General features: G+C 42.9%; 1 protein-coding gene across 3 annotated transcripts in view; it reads right to left on the bottom strand.

The window, feature by feature from the left end:
• PAK2 (p21 (RAC1) activated kinase 2) overlaps positions 1-19,536 on the bottom strand; it is a 49,390-nt gene that overhangs the window by 14,593 nt on the left and 15,261 nt on the right. For all 3 annotated transcript variants that reach the window (XM_081192664.1, XM_081192666.1, XM_081192665.1), the window contains exons 2-5: positions 3,587-3,797; positions 2,075-2,175; positions 1,520-1,670; positions 34-65 (exon numbers count right to left, since the gene is read on the bottom strand). In XM_081192664.1, the coding sequence (XP_081048790.1) occupies positions 34-65; positions 1,520-1,670; positions 2,075-2,175; positions 3,587-3,773 (471 nt within the window). In that variant the 5' untranslated portion in view covers positions 3,774-3,797. The remainder of the gene's footprint in view (positions 1-33; positions 66-1,519; positions 1,671-2,074; positions 2,176-3,586; positions 3,798-19,536) is intronic.

Raw genomic sequence — 19,536 nt, 5'->3', positions numbered from 1 at the left:
AGAAATGTAAGGAATGTAATAAAGCACACTTACTGCTGGTGCTCCTGAGGGGAATCCATCTTTGTCTAAAAAGAGAGAAATTTGAAAATTTAACCAACAGAAACACCGATAGATTTTAAGGCATTTTACAATAGGAGTAACAATGCTAAATGAAAAGTACTGGGGTCTTTCTATAGGAGAGATTGAAATGTGAGTTAAGAACTCTATTCTTCTTTCATGCTCTCAGTAGAATAGGTTCACTTTTTTTAAAACCCAGCTTTCTAGATAAATGTGGATATAATCGGTGCCTAAAACATTTAGAGCCAGTCAGTGGCGTAGCGTGGGAGGTGCAGGGGGGCCGGCCGCACCGGGCGCAACATCTGGGGGTTGGGGTTAGGGGGCGCAAATCCACGGGTTAGGGGGCGCAAATCCACGGGTTAGGGGGCACAAATTACTTGCCTTGCCCCGGGTGCTGACAACCCACGCTACGCCACTGGAGCCAGTTTTATTTTCTATTAAACAAAACCTCTACATAAACTGAAAGTCAATGCCAAAACTGTTACATCGAAACTTAGGATAATCTGGAAAAGCAAAGTTTTATACGTGTAGGTAAACCCAAACTTGTTGACCCTTAACTAATGTGAATTCAAACCCCAAATTAAGGGCAAGCCAAGTCTTCATGTCATTTTGGTATTATAAGCCTTGTTTGTCTGGTTTTTTTTAATTATTATTTACATGTTCACATTTGATGTTAGTTCACAGTACTTTTGTGAGCCTATGTTAAAACTGTGTGGTATCAAATTCATTAGTAATGTGAGAATATTATAACTATTCTGAAAATCTGTCCTCATCAAATACAGAGAATACCTGAAAGTATCAAGTAGCATATGGGTTCTATCCAACTCAACACACTCAGAGCAGAGTGAAATGCGTAAACTTGACTAGCTGCACTGATTTTTATGGGTTAACTTTGAGAATGACTTAGGGTTGTATCCAACTATGTCTGCCTGAAAGCTTAGTTAATGAGCTTTAGAATTTCAAGACCCTTCCCCCTCAATTTTGTACAAGGGCTCACTACAATTCCCCACCCTACTATTAATGACAACGTATCAATATATACAATGATTCCTGCAAGTTTTTTACAGCCCTTCTTCTAAACCTCCATCCTTTGGGAATCAATTGTGTATAACTCAGTTTAACTTTCTACAAAAAAACAAAAAACGTAAGAATACAAAGATAGGGATCGTAGACTCAAAAATGTTTAAGAAAATGAATGGATATTATTTATTCTTTCATGATCAAGTACTTTAAATAAACTTCTTTTAACTATTTAAACTAAAGGGGCAGTAATGGATCTTATCCATCATTAGAATTTTGGCTTACTGAAAGCTGGTGCCCCACACTGCCATTTCTCCAAAGAACTATACATTGAAGAGTTTCACTGCAGACTGCTTCTTCATTTTAGAAGCAAATTCTTTAACGCTTCTCAAGAACAATCTGAGGTTCCCCCTGAATTTTCCCACAGTATTCTAAAGATTACCTGTAGCAGAAAAACTCAAATATTTCTGCCTTGCTGTGTCTTTAGAATCATAGAACTTCAGCACATCTAGGACAGCCTGAGGATTCTTCTTCTGTTCTAGCTTGGTGATATTTGACGTCTGTAGCAGCCGAGCCCACTGCTCTGGCATTCCCTAGGAAAAGAATACAAAATTACATCTAAAGTATAAAATCCAGAATAAATAATTCAAATGGACACAGGACAAAATCACTATTTCAAGATCCTACAGACAATACAATGCAACAAGTCAGCATAACCAAAATTTCATAAAGCTGACCAGTTTGTTGTTATAATGAGAAACAGTATTTTGCAATATAACATCTATTTTAAGTTAAATTTACCCCATTTCATTATTTCGGTTTTCTACAGCTTTCCTATTGGTGCAACAGGAGAAATATGCATTGAGAATGTTTTTCAGTGATGAAATACACTGGTAACAACAGTGCTTAAAAAGAAAATATTCTATTTCTTAATATTCTATTTCTTATCAACCATAAGTTAGTACACACTGAACAGAGAGAATCTTGGCATACTTACAGTGAATTCTCCTGTAACTGCATCAAAGCCAACATGAATGGTATGTTCAAAGTCTGATGGGGGAGAGATTTCAGGCCTTTCTTTTTCCTTTTTCCTACTCCCTACAAGAACAACAGAATAGTCAGCCTAGGAAAACAGCTGTAAAACAGCTCTTTTAAAATTTAGTAAACCTAGCCAGCAAATATTCTTTAAACATAACTATTAGGTGCACAAATATGCCCCATGATTCTAGTAACCAGGGTGTCTTGAAACAGACATGTAACAAATTTCAGCTAAATCACGTAGAAGGAAACTCAAACACCCATCCTGGCACTCACTAAGCCCCCCAGCCTCTCTCAATTTTTTATTTTAATTGAGGGAATTTGGTTGTTTGCAGGAGGGGGCTGCCTGCTTTTTTGGGTCTGCATTTCTTGCTTGGTAGGGTGAAGGCATTTTGCCTAGATTTTTCTGCATCTTTGTGTTTGCAATTCAAACTGGAAAGTGACCATTTGAAACTAGTTTCTGCATGTTGGCTCTATAACATTGTACTTGTGTGAGCTAAGTACATTTGCAACCTATATTTTTCACCTCAAGTCTAAGCTTACAATTAGGTGGGCAGTTAAAGACTATAACGAAGATTAAGATGTAAGCATTTTCATTTCCCCCGGCCATTTTCTCCAAAACATTTGCCTAATTTTCTCAAATCCTCCAAACTTTCAGAACATTAAAGCTGCGCAAGTCTGTAACACAGCTCTACTAATTTTAGTCAAAAGTGGGCTTAGTGAAATTTACAGGACAATCCTAACCATGTCTACTCAGAGGTGAGTCCTGTTAAATTCAACAGGGCTTGCTCCTAGACGAGTGGGATTAGGACTGCAGCTGTCAGTGACAGTAGGAAATACTGCGCTAGATGGGCCTATAGTCTGACTTCAGGTATTAAATTTGTTTTAATAAAGATGAATCCAGGGAGGATTGCCTCCAGCCAACTAGACAAGAGTGTACGGTATGTTCAGTTGGTTGTAATTCTACAGGCTGCTTCTCTTCCCATTCCCTCGTAAAAAGGAGGGTGATTCTCCATTTCATAGGCTACATACCAGTCTGTTTCTCTCTGCCTCCCAGAGAAGGAAGAGCAAGAGAAAACATAGCTCCAATGTGCTGCCTCCAGGTAGACCTCTGTCACAGGACTCTATTTGGATCTACCCTGGCTGGAATGGCCTGCTTTTGGCCAATCTTTTCCTAGCAGGAAGAGGGACAGAGAGAAAACCTGCATGTACTCAACCAGATTGTTTTCCCCATTCCTAGGGAGAGGGACCGACAGAAAGAGAACACAAACCCAAGGAGTCCTGCAGCATTTGCTCAGCTGAGTAACAGTGAAGCTGGTTGCTACTTTTTTGCGTGCCAGTGCAATCACCGAAATGAGATCCATGTTGCACTGTTCTATAAGTCATGTGTTTCCTAGCTAAAAGTATGCATATGGCACAATGGAGTTGCAAAGGGAAGAATGTCTTGAACCCACACAATGCAGCATCTTACCTTTTTCAGTGCCAGAGAAAATAGAGATGATTTTGTTCCTAGGCTTTTTCTCTTCTGGAACAGAGGGCAGGGGTTTCAAGCTATGATTAGCAGATAATGGATCTTTCCCTCCTGAACTGAAGATAGTGCTGCTCATCCGAACAGGTGGAGCTGGTGGCTTATCTTCGAGTTCTCCGTTGTCAGACATGATACTTAATGGCTAGTCAATGCACTGCAATTAAATAAAACACAGAGTCAGTAGAGATAGCAAAAGCATGTTACACCTTGTTTACTCTTCTTGAATTCCAAGTCTTGAACACATTGTGAATATTCTCTATAGGGGAAAGAGATCTTATTAGAAATGTGCAACAGATTCAAATGAATCCTGAACAGAAGCATGGTGTTTCAGACAGATTCAGGCAAGTAGTATCTTCCTGAGGCATCTTAAACCAAATCAGGGACCTCTGAAGGAATCTGGGGCATCTTGGAAATTCAGGCATCGAAAAAAGCACTGCAGATAGTACACCTGCAAAAAGTGAAACATTTGTACCCAAGTTTGCACGTAAGAAAAATATTTGGGCAGAGCAGGATAGGGGTGGGCGAGAGATCTCTGTGACTAACTGTTCTAGTTTCTAATCAAAGATACTGTACTTATTTTACCAGGGTTCTCCAGTCACAGTGTTTTGGGGGTGGGACACTGAAGCAAGACATCACCTTGATCTTTTACCAATTCTGCTAGCTTGCTGCTTGTTTGGAAAATGTTGACTGTTCAAGTCCTTCTGCCTCTGTCACATGCCCTCACATCTACTATTGTCAAATCCGTTTTGTGCTTAAATTTCTATGCCTTTTGCTGCCAACTGAGTAAAGTATACGCCTGAAGCTGGTTTTCTTCCCTTTCATCTTGACTCACCAGCCCTTCCACCTACACTTCTGAAATTTTAACATTATTTTCCTGGTGGCACCTTAATATAGAATGCCATTTTCATACTAACATCACTGCCCACAAAACCACAGAAAGAGAAGAAAATGCCTTTGAGTTCTTCCAGCACCACAAAAGCATCAACTTTAAAGACGCATCAGACAACACACACACACACTGAACAGAATCTAGATTTTATTCTGTATGTTGTAACCTCCCAAAGAGATTATTGACGCGATACAAAATTTGGGTACCACACTTTTTGGCAATAGAGGTGTTTCTCACTGAGGCACTTCATACCTGCAATCCTCCCATAATTCTGCAAAACAGCAGTGAGTAGAAACACACAACTTTGATCATTCTGCAGCAAAAAGGTAATAAGGCAGTAGATTCTGTGAAGCAAACAGAACTGAAAAGAGCCTAGGAAATGGCTTGCAATTAAGTCTCTTTATATTTGCTTGATGGTGGTTTTCCAGTGCTTTGTTTTGGGTGGATGTAACATGACCCCTCCAACAAGGAAAGGTGCTCTGTCACCCAATTAACATAGCCCATGAAATCTTATTCTTTTGTGTGTGTGTTTTTTAAAAAAAATTATCTTGCTAAATGAACATCAGGCTGGATGCAAAATAAATGTGTATATATGTTTAATTGTTTCAAGCAGGTAATTTGAAAGCTGTTTCCAGCATTTGGGTCACTATTCTAAAATGTTTGTATCAAATACAATCTCCGTTGCTGTCGTGGGGCTCATTATTTCATTAAACTGCCTAATGGAAGTCACAGGTGCACAAATAATTACTACTCATCAAACAAGACTATTTTGATTAGGAAGGTGACTTAATTCCTGCAACCAAATAGTTACCAGGCAAGTTCAAATCAATGTGAATGATTTTTCTGCTCCTCCCCTCTTCCTGTTACACTCCTGGAAAACAAGCTATGGTCTGGCTTATTGAATCATGCGACTCAGGTTTGCAATTTGTTTCCTCCAAACTACAAACTTTAAACCAAAGACCAAACATTGGCTTCTGTTCTGGTTTGTCTGGAGAAAAGCCAACCATGAGCCTGAATCCGAATGACATTTCTCAGCAGCACAACAGAAACGGGGATTAAGCTAATTGCCTATTATTCTGCAGTGTGCACCAGCGTTTTGTTCACTCACATTAAACCACAGCTTATTTTAACTATGGTTTAATGTGAAGCATGAACCAGGCCATTGGATTAAAGGAACGTTTCTATGTAAATGAAGAACGAATCTGATCATTTCTCAAATGTGAGTAGTAGATAGGTAGCCGTGTTGGTCTGCCATAGTCAAAATAAAAAAATTCCTTCCAGTAGCACCTTAAAGACCAACTAAGTTAGTTCTTGGTATGAGCTTTCGTGTGCATGCACACTTCTTCAGATACACTGAAACAGAAGTTGCCAGATCCTTCTATATAGTGAGAAGGTGGGGAGGGGTGTTACTCAGAAGGGTGGTGGGAATGGGAGGTAGGCAGATAGCTGAGAGAGCCTGTTGACGACTCTTAACGACTGTAATAGGTCTTACAGGAAAAGGCAAGGGGTGGGAAGGTGAGAAATGGTTTAGTCACGTATAGTGAGATAAGAATCCAATGTCTTTGTTCAGCCCAGGTCTTTCCATGGTTTTAAGTTTGGTAATGAGTTGTAATTCAGCAGCTTCTCTTTCCAGTCTATTTCTGAAATTCCTTTGTAGTAAAACAGCTACTTTGAGATCTTGTATAGAATGTCCTGGGAGATTGAAGTGTTCTCCTACTGGTTTCTCTGTTTTGTGATTCTTGATGTCAGATTTATGTCCGTTTATTCTTTGGCGTAAGGTTTGGCCTGTTTGTCCAATATAGAGAGCTGAAGGACACTGTTGGCATTTGATGGCATACACAATGTTAGACGATGAGCAATTAAATAGTCCCGAGATGGTATGTGTGATGTTGTTGGGGCCAGTAATGGTGTTGTCCGGGTGTATGTGGCAGCAAAGTTGGCATCTGGGTTTATTGCAGGCTCTGGTGCCAGTGTCTGTGTTAAGTCTGGTTGTAGTATTATTGTGGGTTAGGAGTTGTTTAAGATTGGGTGGCTGTCTGTAGGCAATGAAAGGTCTTCCTCCCAGAGCTTGAGAAAGAGAACTGTCATTGTCCAGGAGAGGTTGTAGATCTCTGATGATGCGTTGTACTGTTTTTTTTTTTTATATATAAAATTTTTTTATTGCGTTTCTTTCCATAGGTTAACAGATTAATTTACATAGCAACATACAAGAAACATTTTTTTTATATATATGAAGAAAAATAGAAAAAAGAAGACAAAAGTTAAATATCATCAAATTCACTTTCTTTTAGACCTCCTCACATCCTCTCAACATTGCTTTCATTATTCTAACCAGTTCAGCAATTTATTATCTTGTTTCACATCTTATTGTACCTTTGAGTTTATTATGTTACCAATTTCGAAAGTTTGTAATTTGTTTTCAAGACTTTTAATAAACATAATATTTTGTTTCTAATTTGTCTCGTTTTTTCATCATTACTTACTTTATCATTTACTTAGATAAATTGCAGAAGCGTGACGTTTCTTAATCGTGCACAATCTTAACATTCAAACAACTTATAGTATTTTTGCAAATAGTCCTTAAATTTTTTCCAGTCTTCCTCCATTGTTTCTTCGCTCAGATCTCGGATTCTGCCAGTCATTTCTGCCAACTCCATGTAGTCCATCAGCTGCGTCTGCCAGTCCTCCAGTGTGGGTAAATCTGGTGTCTTCCAGAACTTTGCAATAAGGTTCCTTGCTGCTGTGGTTGCATACATAAACAAGGTTCTATCCTTCTTTGGCACCTTCCGGTCCACCATGCCCAGAAGAAAGGCCTCTGGTTTCTTAGAAAAGGTATATTTGAATACCTTTTTCAGCTCATTATGTATCATTTCCCAAAAGGCCTTTACTTTCGGGCAGGTCCACCAGAGGTGAAAGAATGTCCCTTCTGCCTCCTTGCATTTCCAACACTTATTATCAGAAAGATGATATATTTTAGCCAACTTGACTGGGGTCATGTACCACCGGTATACCATTTTCATAATGTTCTCTTTCAAGGCACTACATGCCGTGAATTTCATACCGGTGTTCCATAACCTTTCCCAGTCCTCAGACATAATGTTGTGTCCTACATCCTGTGCCCATTTTATCATAGCAGATTTAACTGTCTCATCCTGTGTGTTCCATTTAAGCAGCAAGTCATACATCCTCGAAAGTACCTTAGTCTTTGGTTCTAGTAACTCCGTCTCCAGTTTCGATTTCTCCAACTGAAAACCCACTTTTTTATCCATTTTAAATACCTCTTGAATTTGAGCATAATGTAACCAATCTCGCACCTTACTTTTTAGTTTGTCCTGGCTTTGGAGCTTCCAATTATCTCCAACTCTTTCAATCAATTCCCAATATTTTGGCCAGTAGGCCTCCATATTGGGCCTTTTTTTAGAAATCTTGGCTTCCACTGGTGATAACCACCTCGGGGTCTTACTTTCTAATAAGTCCTTGTACTTCATCCAGACGGCAAAAATTGATTTTCTGACAATATGGTTTTTAAACAGTTTGTGAACCTTCGCCTTGTCATACCACAAGTATGCATGCCAACCATACACATTATCAAACCCTTCCAGATCTAGGACATAGGTGTTTTCCAACAGAAACCAATCCTTCAACCAGCAGAAGGCTGCAGCTTCGTAGTACAACCTTAAAATCCGGCAGGGCAAACCCCCCTCTTTCTTTTGAGTCAGTTAGTATTTTAAATTTTATTCGGGGCTTTTTGCCCTGCCAGACAAACTTAGAGATATCCTTCTGCCATTTTCCAAAACATTCCATTCTGTCCACGACCTGAAGGGTTTGAAATAAGAATAACATTTTTGGCAAAACACACATCTTTATAGCTGCGATTCGGCCTGACAAGGTAAGTTTCAATCTTGACCAAATATCCAAGTCTTTTTTAATTTCCAACCAACATTTTTCATAATTATCTTTGAAAAGGTTTAAATTTTTAGTGGACAAGGATACCCCCAGGTATTTCACTTTTTTAACCACACTTAGCTCTGTCTCTTTCTGGTACCCCTCTATCTCTGTAGGTGTCAGATTTTTGACCAAAACCTTAGTTTTTTGTTTGTTTAGCTTAAATCCCGCCACCCGACCAAACTCCAAGATAAGTTCCAGAACTCTTTTTGTACTAGATTCTGGCTCCTGTACTGTCAAGACTAAGTCATCTGCGAAAGCTTTCAGTTTGTATTGTTTCGCTCCGACCACTATACCTTGCACCAACTGGTCCTCCCTGATCATATTCAGCAATACCTCCAGAACAGAAATAAATAACAGAGGGGATAGAGGGCACCCCTGTCGTGTCCCTTTTTCAATTTGGAGTTCCTCCGATACCACATTGTTCACTATCAGCTTAGCTTTTTGCTCTGAATAAATTGCTTCTAGTCCATTTTCAAACCCCCGTCCCACTCCCATCCCTTTCAAGTTTTTCTTCATAAACATCCAAGAAATGTTGTCAAATGCTTTCTCCGCATCAATGAAGATTAAGGCTGCCCTTGTGTTTCTAATTCGCAACAGCTCCAATATATCAATAATGTTCCTAGTGTTGTCAGACATGTGTCTACCAGGGAGAAAGCCTGCTTGGTCCTTGTGGATTACTTCATTTAATACATTTTTAAGTCTATTCGCTAAAATGTCTGCAAATATTTTGTAATCCACATTCAGGAGTGAGATGGGACGGTAATTCTTAAGCTGGGTCTTTTCCCTTTCTGATTTGGGTATCAATGTGATGAATGCTTCTTTCCACGTTTCCGGTGCCCTCCTCCCCTCCATAATCTGGTTACAGACCTCCAACAACGGTTGTATCAAGAAGTCCCTCAAAGTCTTATAATATTTGGAGGTGAGTCCATCCGGGCCTGGAGATTTGCCAAGTTGCATATTTTGAATGGCACCTTCAATTTCCTGTTGAGTTATTTTGCTGTTGAGAATTGATCTTTTGTCTTGACTTATTTTGGATAGTCCATTTGTCCTCAAAAATTGGTCTATTTCCGATTCTTTCTGAGGCCCCTGTGCATAAAGCTCTTTGAAGTATCTGTGGAAGCACTTTCTTATTTCTTCTGGTTTCTGAACTATTTTTCCTTGAATCTCCAAGTTTGTAACCGTGTTTAACTTTTGTCTTTTTTTCAACTGCCAAGCTAGCAACTTTCCACATTTGTTTGCTGATTCAAACGATCTCTGCTTCATTTGTTTAATTTTCCATTCAATCTCTTGATTGATCAATTTCGAATATTGTGCTTGATGGAATTTGATCTCTCTTAGCACCTCTTTTGACTTTGGTTTGGTTCTCAGCTTTTTCTCTCCTTCACTTATTTTCTCTAGAATTTTTTCCTTTTTTCCATTCCAAAATTTTCTCTTTATTGTATTCTGTTGTATCAGAAACCCTCTCATTACAGCTTTACTTGCGTCCCAGATTGTTCTTTTCTCCACCGTAGTGTTCAAATTTATTTCAAAATAGTCCTTTAGGGTTTTTTGGGCCTTCTTAACAATCTCTTGATCTCTCAACAAGGTGTCATTCATTCTCCATCTGAAGGATCCGGTTGGGATAAGTCTCAATTCCATTTTCAAGGCGTTATGGTCGGAGCAGGTTTTTGGGCAGATTTCCACTTTTCTTGTTTTCGGTGCCATCCCTCTAGATATCCAAATTTGGTCGATTCGTGTCCATGACAGATGGGCCTCAGAAAAGAAGGTTCCTTCTTTACCCAAGGGGTTCCTTGTCCTCCAAATGTCAATCAAGTCCATATTGTCTGTCATTTCAAAAAAGGTTTTAGGAAGTCTGCCGTCTGTTGTTAAGTTTTGATTTTGGGATTTGTCCATATTTGTTGACACCACCCCATTCATATCTCCCATCACAATAATGTTAGAATAATCCAGATAGTCCATCATTGTCTCGTGCAGCTTCTTGTAGAATTCTGATTTTCCATCATTTGGCGCATAAATTCCTAATATCAAAATCTTCTCTCCTTGTGTTTGAATTTCAATTGCGAGAGTTCTTCCATGATCATCTTTAAATAGAAATTTTGGTGACAGGTTCTCCTTTGCATAAATTACAACGCCTCTTTTTTTAACTTTGTCAGATGAAATAAATTCTTGGCCAAGTCTTTTATTGATTAATACTTTCCTGTGGAGCCTAGTCACATGTACTGTTTTAACTTGGGAGCTGTATGTGATGACTAGAGGTGTTCTGTTATTTTCTTTTTTGGGTCTGTCTTGCAGCAAGTTCTCTCTGGGTATCAGTCTGGCTCTGTTGATCTGTTGTCTAACTTCATCTGCTGGGTATTTTAGTTCTGAGAAGGTTTGCTGTAGATCTCTTAGGTGAGAGTCTCTGTCTGTAGAATTGGAACAGATGCGGCTGTAACGTAGTGCCTGGCTATATACAATGGACTGTTTGGTATGTTTGGGATGGTAGCTAGAGGCATGTAGATATGTTTGTCGGTCAGTTGGTTTGCGGTATAAGGTGGTGTCTATGCGCCCATCCTGTATTTTTATAGTAGTGTCCAAAAAATGTATTTCTTGCATAGATTGATTCATTGTAAGGTTGATTGTGGGGTGAAAATCATTAAATTTCTGGTGAAAGGTGTCCAGGGTCTGTTGACCATGTGTCCAGATGATAAAAATATCGTCAATGTATCGCAGGTACAAGAGAGGTTTGAGTGGGTAGGAGTTCAGGAAACGTTCTAAATCTGCCATGAAGATGTTGGCATACTGTGATATGCAAATGTGAGTAGTTACATTCTACCTAGTAAACATAGGCAATTCAACTTCATCAGATGAAAAACACTTGCTGTAGTATTCCAGTAACCGTAAGACTTTATTTTATTTTATTTATTTATTTAAAACTGCACTGGTTTAAATCCATTAATCAATCCACCTTGCCTGCAACTCCTGCTTCATCCCTCCTGACTTTAGGCCCTATTTATAGTTTTGCCCAAGTCCTTCTAGTTAACCACACAGTTCTGCTACCCTGCTCTTTGGACTGACCCACATGCAGCTTTAACTCCAATCTATTCTCACTTCTTTCCACAGAAGCTGGACTATAAACCATTTAGTTCACTGATCATTCCATCCCACCACACCACCTAATTCCGTATATGCCAGAAGCTTCACTGTCATAAACATATCAGATTTTGTTTATTCGCTGTCTAGAGGAGTCGGGACAGATTTAAGCGCCTTAAAATGTCCCCAAATAAGAAATGTCATGACTAAAATACAATTGAATTCTGTGTTCAACTTAGCATTTGTTAAGAGTGCAACTGAAGTGCAATCTGGGCACGTCTACTCTGAAGTCAGTCCCACTGAGCTCAATGGGAGTTTATAACAGGACTGCAGCCTCAGTTTTCCTGTTAACAAAGGAGCAGCTTGTCCCTCCAGGCTACACACCTTTTAGTAATTCCATTCCACTCCTCCCATCTCAACCAGCAAAGAGCCAAGATGAAAGGTTACTTGATATGATGTTCTTCTGAGCTACTTAAAAGGCACTCTGGCTTACAGCAGGAAAGGTATTTCTTTGTTACTGGCACTGGTGAGGATTTACTGAATGATGATACTTGCTTAGCATTATCTTTCTTTCTATTTTAATGCAAACTCATAACAGTTCTTTAGCAAATAATGTACAACTTAAGAGCTCCTTTGGTTCCTTTTCTCTCAAGTGTCTCTCCAGTAGATTTACCGTATTTTTCGCACCATAGGACGCACTTTTTCCCTCCTAAAAAGCAAGGGAAAATGTGTGTGCGTCCTATGGAGCGAATGCAGGGGGGAGGCAGGCGGGAAAAGCCCTCAAGAGCCGCACGCAAGCTTCGTGCGCTCTTGCGGGCTTTTCTCTAGGAGGGAGAAGGGAGTGACTGGCTGCAGCAGTCCCTTCTCCCTCCTGGGGGAAAAGCCCCCAAGAGCGGCACCCTCTTTAAAGGCTGCGCGGCTCCTGCAGGCTTTTCTACGAGGTGGGGGAATCCCCCCACCTCCCAGAAAAGCCAGGAGAAGCCGCGCAGCCCCTTTAAAGCAGATTCCCTCCTCCCGGGCTCCCTTTGAAGCGGCAATGTGGGAGGGGAGCAGCTTACACTCGTGTAAGCAGCTCCTCTCCCACTTTCCTGCTTCAAAGCAACCACGGAGGAGGGAAAGAGGGGACCCATGGATCCTCTTCGCTGCTCGAGGCTGCAGCAGATTCCCTCCTCCCGGGCTCCCTTTGAAGCAGCAAAGTGGGAGGGGAGCAGCTTACACTCGTGTAAGCAGCTCCTCTCCCACTTTCGGATTCCTCCTCCGTAATTGCTTTGAAGCAGGAAAGTGGGAGGGGGGCAGTTTACACTCGTGTAAGCAGCCCCTCTCCCACTTTCCTGCTTCAAAACAACCACGGAGGAAGGAAAGAGGGGACCCATGGATCCTCTTCGCTGCTGGAGGCTGCAGCAGATTCCCTCCTCCCGGGCTCCCTTTGAAGGAGCAAAGTGGGAGGGGAGCAGCTTACACTCGTGTAAGCAGCTCCTCTCCCACTTTCCTGCTTCAAAGCAACCACGGAGGAGGGAAAGAGGGGACCCATGGATCCTCTTCGCTGCTGGAGGCTGCAGCAGATTCCCTCCTCCCGGGCTCCCTTTGAAGCAGCAAAGTGGGAGGGGAGCAGCTTACACTCGTGTAAGCAGCTCCTCTCCCACTTTCGGATTCCTCCTCCGTAATTGCTTTGAAGCAGGAAAGTGGGAGGGGGGCAGTTTACACTCGTGTAAGCAGCTCCTCTCCCACTTTCCTGCTTCAAAACAACCACGGAGGAAGGAAAGAGGGGACCCATGGATCCTCTTCGCTGCTGGAGGCTGCAGCAGATTCCCTCCTCCCGGGCTCCCTTTGAAGGAGCAAAGTGGGAGGGGAGCAGCTTACACTCGTGTAAGCAGCTCCTCTCCCACTTTCCTGCTTCAAAGCAACCACGGAGGAGGGAAAGAGGGGACCCATGGATCCTCTTCGCTGCTCGAGGCTGCAGCAGATTCCCTCCTCCCGGGCTCCCTTTGAAGCAGCAAAGTGGGAGGGGAGCAGCTTACACTCGTGTAAGCAGCTCCTCTCCCACTTTCGGATTCCTCCTCCGTAATTGCTTTGAAGCAGGAAAGTGGGAGGGGGGCAGTTTACACTCGTGTAAGCAGCTCCTCTCCCACTTTCCTGCTTCAAAACAACCACGGAGGAAGGAAAGAGGGGACCCATGGATCCTCTTCGCTGCTGGAGGCTGCAGCAGATTCCCTCCTCCCGGGCTCCCTTTGAAGGAGCAAAGTGGGAGGGGAGCAGCTTACACTCGTGTAAGCAGCTCCTCTCCCACTTTCCTCCTTCAAAGCAACCACGGAGGAGGGAAGGAAGGGGACCATGGATCCTCCCCTGCTGGAGGCTTCAGCGGATTCCCTCCTCCGTGATTGCTTTGAAGCAGCAAAGTGGGAGGGGAGCAGCTTACACTCGTGTAAGCAGCTCCTCTCCCACTTTCCTCCTTCAGAGCAAACACGGAGGAGGGAAGGAAGGGGACCATGGATCCTCCCCTGCTGGAGGCTTCAGCGGATTCCCTCCTCCGTGATTGCTTTGAAGCAGCAAAGTGGGAGGGGAGCAGCTTACACTCGTGTAAGCAGCTCCTCTCCCACTTTCCTCCTTCAAAGCAACTACGGAGGAGAGAAGGAAGGGGACCATGGATCCTCCGCTGCTCACGGCTTCAGCGGATTCCTCCTCCTTGATTGCTGGGAGTTTCTCTGGGCAGGAATTCCCTCAGCTTAAGTGGGGTGGGGGAAGTGTGGCAGGTAGGGGGGTACTGAGAGACATGTCTCTCAGATGAAAATTGGGAGTGGGCATTGTGTGAAGTGGCTGTGGATCTCCTGCCGCAGAACTGTAGGACTGTATAGAGTTGGGAGGGCCACCCAAGGGTCATCTAGCCCAGCCCCCTCACAATGTAGGAATCACAGCTAAAGAACGCCAGACAGATGGTCCCCCAACCGCTGCTTAAAAGCCTCCAGTGGTGGAGACCCCAAACACCTTCCAAGGTCATAGAATTGCAGGGTTGGAAGGGAACCCCAGGAGTCATCTAGTCCAGCCCCGGTGGACAGCGGGCGCAATCCATCCCATTGCGCAAGACTAAAGATGCTGTGCAAGGCTAAAGAAGAAGCCAAGGCAATGAGCGGGATGGATCACGCTTGCTGCCTTGTCTTCTTTAGCTGCACTGGAGAGGTTTAGCTCCTGGCTGGAGAGGTTGCGCGGCCATGGATCCCGTGCGCTGTCTTGGCTTCTTTGCTCTTTCGGGCTGGGGGGGGGAACCCGGGCTTCCCCCGCAGCCCCAAGAAGCTCTGGGAGAAGTGGACAGGCTGCATGCAGCCTGTCCGTTGCTCTTTGGGGCTGGGGGGGGGGATAATATTTTTTTCCTTGATTTCCCCCTCTAAAAACTAGGTGCGTCCTGTGGTCCGGTGCGTCCAATAGAGCGAAAAATACGGTAATACGATGCAGCTTACAACTGCCCTGTTGAATTGTTACTACATGAAAACCAGAAAGTTAGAGCGGTAACTGATTACAAATAAATATTAACTGATTAATTGTAATGAATTCTGGTAAAAGCAAGAAGCATATTTTCTTCCATTTCTATAAGAAATGTGTGAGTAGCAAAGCAGGAATCTTAAAAAAAAAATTACCTATTTTAAAGGAAAGGGAGAATACTTTTTAAGATGTTTGCCACCTGCAGCTTTTGTAAGTATTTCTGTTAAAAAATTTTTAAAAAGGACTACAGTTGTACCTTGGAAGTCGAACGGAATCCATTCCGGAAGTCTGCTCAACTTCCAAAACAATCAAAAACCAAAGCACGGCTTCTGATTGGCTGCAGGAACTCTCCTGCAGCCAATCAGAAGCTGTGGAAGTTCTGTCAGGTGTTCGGCTTCCAAAACAACGTTCAAAAACCAGAACAGTCACTTCCAGTTTTCTATTGTTCAGGAGCCAAAACGTTCGAGAACTAGGCTGCTTGACTTTCAAAGTACGACTGTATTTGGTTACTTGACAGCATTTCTCTAGTTGTTGTTTTTTTCAACTAACCAATTAACTGATTAAACATTGCAGCCCTACAGGAAGTACAGATAACCTATATACATTTTAATGACTTACTGTTTGAAAACGTTATTCTAAAGTTTAGAGTAAGCAACATTAGAGGTATATTTGCCCAGTTTTGTGCAGGAACAAACAGCCACCCACCACAATATGCTTTGATTTACACCAAGGACTACCAATTTATTCAGTGTGGAGAGCCTACTCTCTTACCAAGATCCTCCCTCAGTCATATTTCACCAGGGATGGTCTAGCCCTCACTTCACAAAGGAATCTGGCAGGTATTCCTCTCAGTGCAAAGCAAGGGGATGATCCAGAGACCTCTTTGTTACAGAAACCTGAGGGTGGTCCATCTCAGGCTATGTTGGGATAGTTGGGGGGGGGGGAATCACATCTGGCAACCAATGCGCCCCTTTGGTTTCAAATAGTACATGGATAAAAGGTAAAGGGACCCCTGACCATTAGGTCCAGTCGTGACCGACTCTGGGGTTGAGGCGCTCATCTCGCTTTATTGGCCGAGGGAGCTGGCATACAGCTTCCGGGTCATGTGGCCAGCATGACTAAGCCACTTCTGGTGAACCAGAGCAGTGCACGGAAATGCCGTTTACCTTCCCGCCGGAGCGGTACCTATTTATCTACTTGCACTTTGACATGCTTTTGAACTGCTAGGTTGGCAGGAGCAGGGACCGAACAACGGGAGCTCACCCCGTCGCAAGGATTCGAACCGCCGACCTTCTGATCGGCAAGTCCTAGGCTCTGTGGTTTAACCCACAGCGCCACCCACATCCCAGTACATGGATAGAGGAGTCCAAAACACCCAGGACACAACTTTTCATGGCCCTCATGCAGGTATGGTGGCTCATTTACCAGAAGTAATGTATTTAGAATTAATTCTGGAAGTATATACTCAATTCTGACCAAACTAAGCCCCACGCTTTTTTTTTACTGGTGTATCCATGTACTATCTGAAACCAAAGGGAGTACACTGGTTGCCAGTTGTGAAATATATTGGCATTATTTTCAGCTCTCCTACCCCACTAGGAGAAGCACCAGCTAGCTGCAAGATACACCAATACTGCCTGGCCAGTAGCCCTCCTGAAGCTTTTCAGGGACAGGTGTCTGCCTGGCCAAAGACAGAGACGTACTTCCCTGCTGTAGCACATGCACACAGTTACTAACAGGGAGGAAGGAACACAGTGAGGACCTTCTTCAAATCAGCAAGAAGAGACAATATATCAGGGATTTCTCCAAATCAGTTGTGGCTCAGCTGGCACTAGAGAAATAGTTTCTGCTTTTATCCAACAATGAGAGACATTTAAAAGAGATTCTGAACTTGACCATGCTGACCAAAACACAGGGCAAAATCAAACAAGGCTCCCAGATTCTGTATATGTTTTGATGGAATAATTGTTACTCCATTGACCTCAAACCTTCTCCCTTAAGGATACAAGGAGGTCTAATTAGGATCACTCCAGTTTCTCTGGATTCAAATTTAATCTGTTCAGAATTGTGCAACTACCCATAGCTTCCAGACATGTTTTGTGCTGAAGAGTCACACTATAAACTGGGGGTTATAGTAACAGCAGCAGTCCTGTTATTTACAAGTAATTATCCAGTGACCAGAGCAAACAGACATTGAAACAAAGTGCACTAAATGTTTAACAGAAAGAGAGTCTCTCACATACTTCATACCCAATATGGCACTGTATTTCTGACTCGGCTTTGTGCCTGCAGTGAAATAGCAAATGATAGTTAACATTCATCAGAAAAGCGAGTGGTAATTTGTAGAGAAGGAAAGGGAGTGTTTGAGCCCATGGAACCCTCTAAAACCAACCATGTCAACCTAGAATTATACTTCCATTCCAACTTCATTTTTTGAGAACCCATTTACAATGAACCTAGACAAGGCAGAAACTTGGCCTGCTTTGAACAAAGTTATCAGACAGTCTTGTTAAACTTGAGATATTGACTCAGCAAAGCATGTGCAAATTTGTAGTGACATAACCAGAGGCTAAAAAGAATCATCCAGGATTAATTAAAGCAATGTTCACTCCTGGGAAATTAGATGGACAAACTGTGTAGAGCAGGGGTAGGCAACCTAAGGCCCATGGGCTGGATGCGGCCCAATCACCTTCTCAATCTGGCCTGCAGACGGTTCAGGAATCAGCGTGTTTTTACATAAGTAGAATGTGTCCTTTTATTTAAAATGCATCTCTGGGTTATTTGTGGGGCATAGGAATTCGTTCATTCCCCACCCCCACCCCAAAATATAGTCTGGCCCACCACATGGTCTAAGGGACAGTGGACCAACCCACAGCTGAAAAAGGTTGCTGACCCCTGATACGGTAACTTACACGGAAGCCAAGTTTACATTTAAGGCAGATTCTCATTTAGCTTCCAGCACTTCCAATACACATACCTGAGATCAATAAAGATTTGGGCCTTGTCAAGTATAAAATATACAGGCATTCTTTTCACCACATTCCTTTAAAAACATACACATAAAGGGGAAATATCCAACTACACAGAGTCAAAGGAGAATCTGAACTATGATTCGGGGGTGCGGGGTACACAACAACAAAAAGAGGATTGCTCCTCCTATTCAATATTATTGTATAAATGTATAAAAACATTTATTTAACATCCCCTTTGGCATTACTGTAATACACCTCAAGAGGAACATTCAGGCCATAATTGTTCAAATAAACAAAACTGCAATTAGATCAAGTCAACAAACATTAAGGGTCTGGTGGAACAAAACTCCCCTAACCGCCCACCTAAAGGACAGCAGCAAGTAGCTGTTCTGTATTGCCGTTTACCTTATGCAAGAAAACTGGCAGGCTATTTCAGGAACTCTAGTTTTCAACTTCTCTATTAGTCATTGCTCAAGTATCTATTAGTCACTGCTTAAGTGATTATTCATAGGCAAGCTCTTATTTCAGATAGAAACAGAATGGTCCCAAGTTCCATAAAAATACAGAACAGGGATGCTCTCACTAGGAACACAGTGAAGGTACATGTGAATCCAAGTTAGAGAGTTATTCTATGTGCATCTCTGCTCCAAAAACAAGTTCAGAGAACTCAACAAAATTAACCATATCCCAGATATATTCCAGGGTTCCAACTAAATTCTGTTTGTAAAGGGTACCTACTCCCCCCCCCCTTTTTGAAAGAACATAGAGAAAACCAGTTTTCATGAAGTACCGTATTTTTCGCTCTATAGGACACACTTTTTCCCCTTCAAAAATGAAGGGGAAATGTGTGTGCGTCCTATGGAGCGAAGAAGCCATAGCCCCGCGACCCTCTCCCGGCTGGAGAGGTGACGCATGGCTATGGCAGGAGCTTCTATAGCCGCGCGTCACCTCTGCAGCCGGGAGAGCGCGCGCGGGGCTAAAGAAGCCATAGCCCCGCGACCCTCTCCCGGCTGGAGAGGTGACACGCGGCTATGGCAGGAGCCTCTCCGCTGCGCCTTTCCGCTGCTCCCTGACCTGCTCTTTGGGGCTGGTGGTGGGCTTCCCCCCGCCAGCCCCAAAGAGCAGGTCGAAAGGAACCTGAAGCCTGGAGAGCGAGAGGGGTCAGTGCACACCCCTCTCGCTCTCCAGGCTTCCAAGGTAGCCGCCTGAACGCACCTTAAACGCACCTTGTTTTAGAGCGGGAAAACAAGAGGGGGAAAGTTCTCCCCCTCTCTGTGCAGCGCCTCCTGCTGCTTCACTGAAGGGGCGCTGGGCAGAGAGGCGGATAATTTTTTTTTTTTTTTCTTGTTCTCCCCCCTCTAAAACAAAGTGTGTCCTATTGCCCGGTGTGTCCTCTGGTGCGAAAAATACAGTACCAAAATTCTTAATAAAGTTGTTGGCATCCGTCAGTTTCAAGAGACAATGGAGAAGGGCACCTTTGCAGTCAAAACAGCAAAGTAACCCTAACTCAAATGGGTTCTTCCCTCTTCAATAACTAT

This window comes from Podarcis bocagei (assembly GCF_964188305.1).
Source record: "Podarcis bocagei genome assembly, chromosome: 4".
NCBI classification, from domain to species: domain Eukaryota; kingdom Metazoa; phylum Chordata; class Lepidosauria; order Squamata; family Lacertidae; genus Podarcis; species Podarcis bocagei.
Note: the sequence above shows the minus strand (reverse complement) of the source record. Positions and strands in the feature narration are given on the sequence as shown.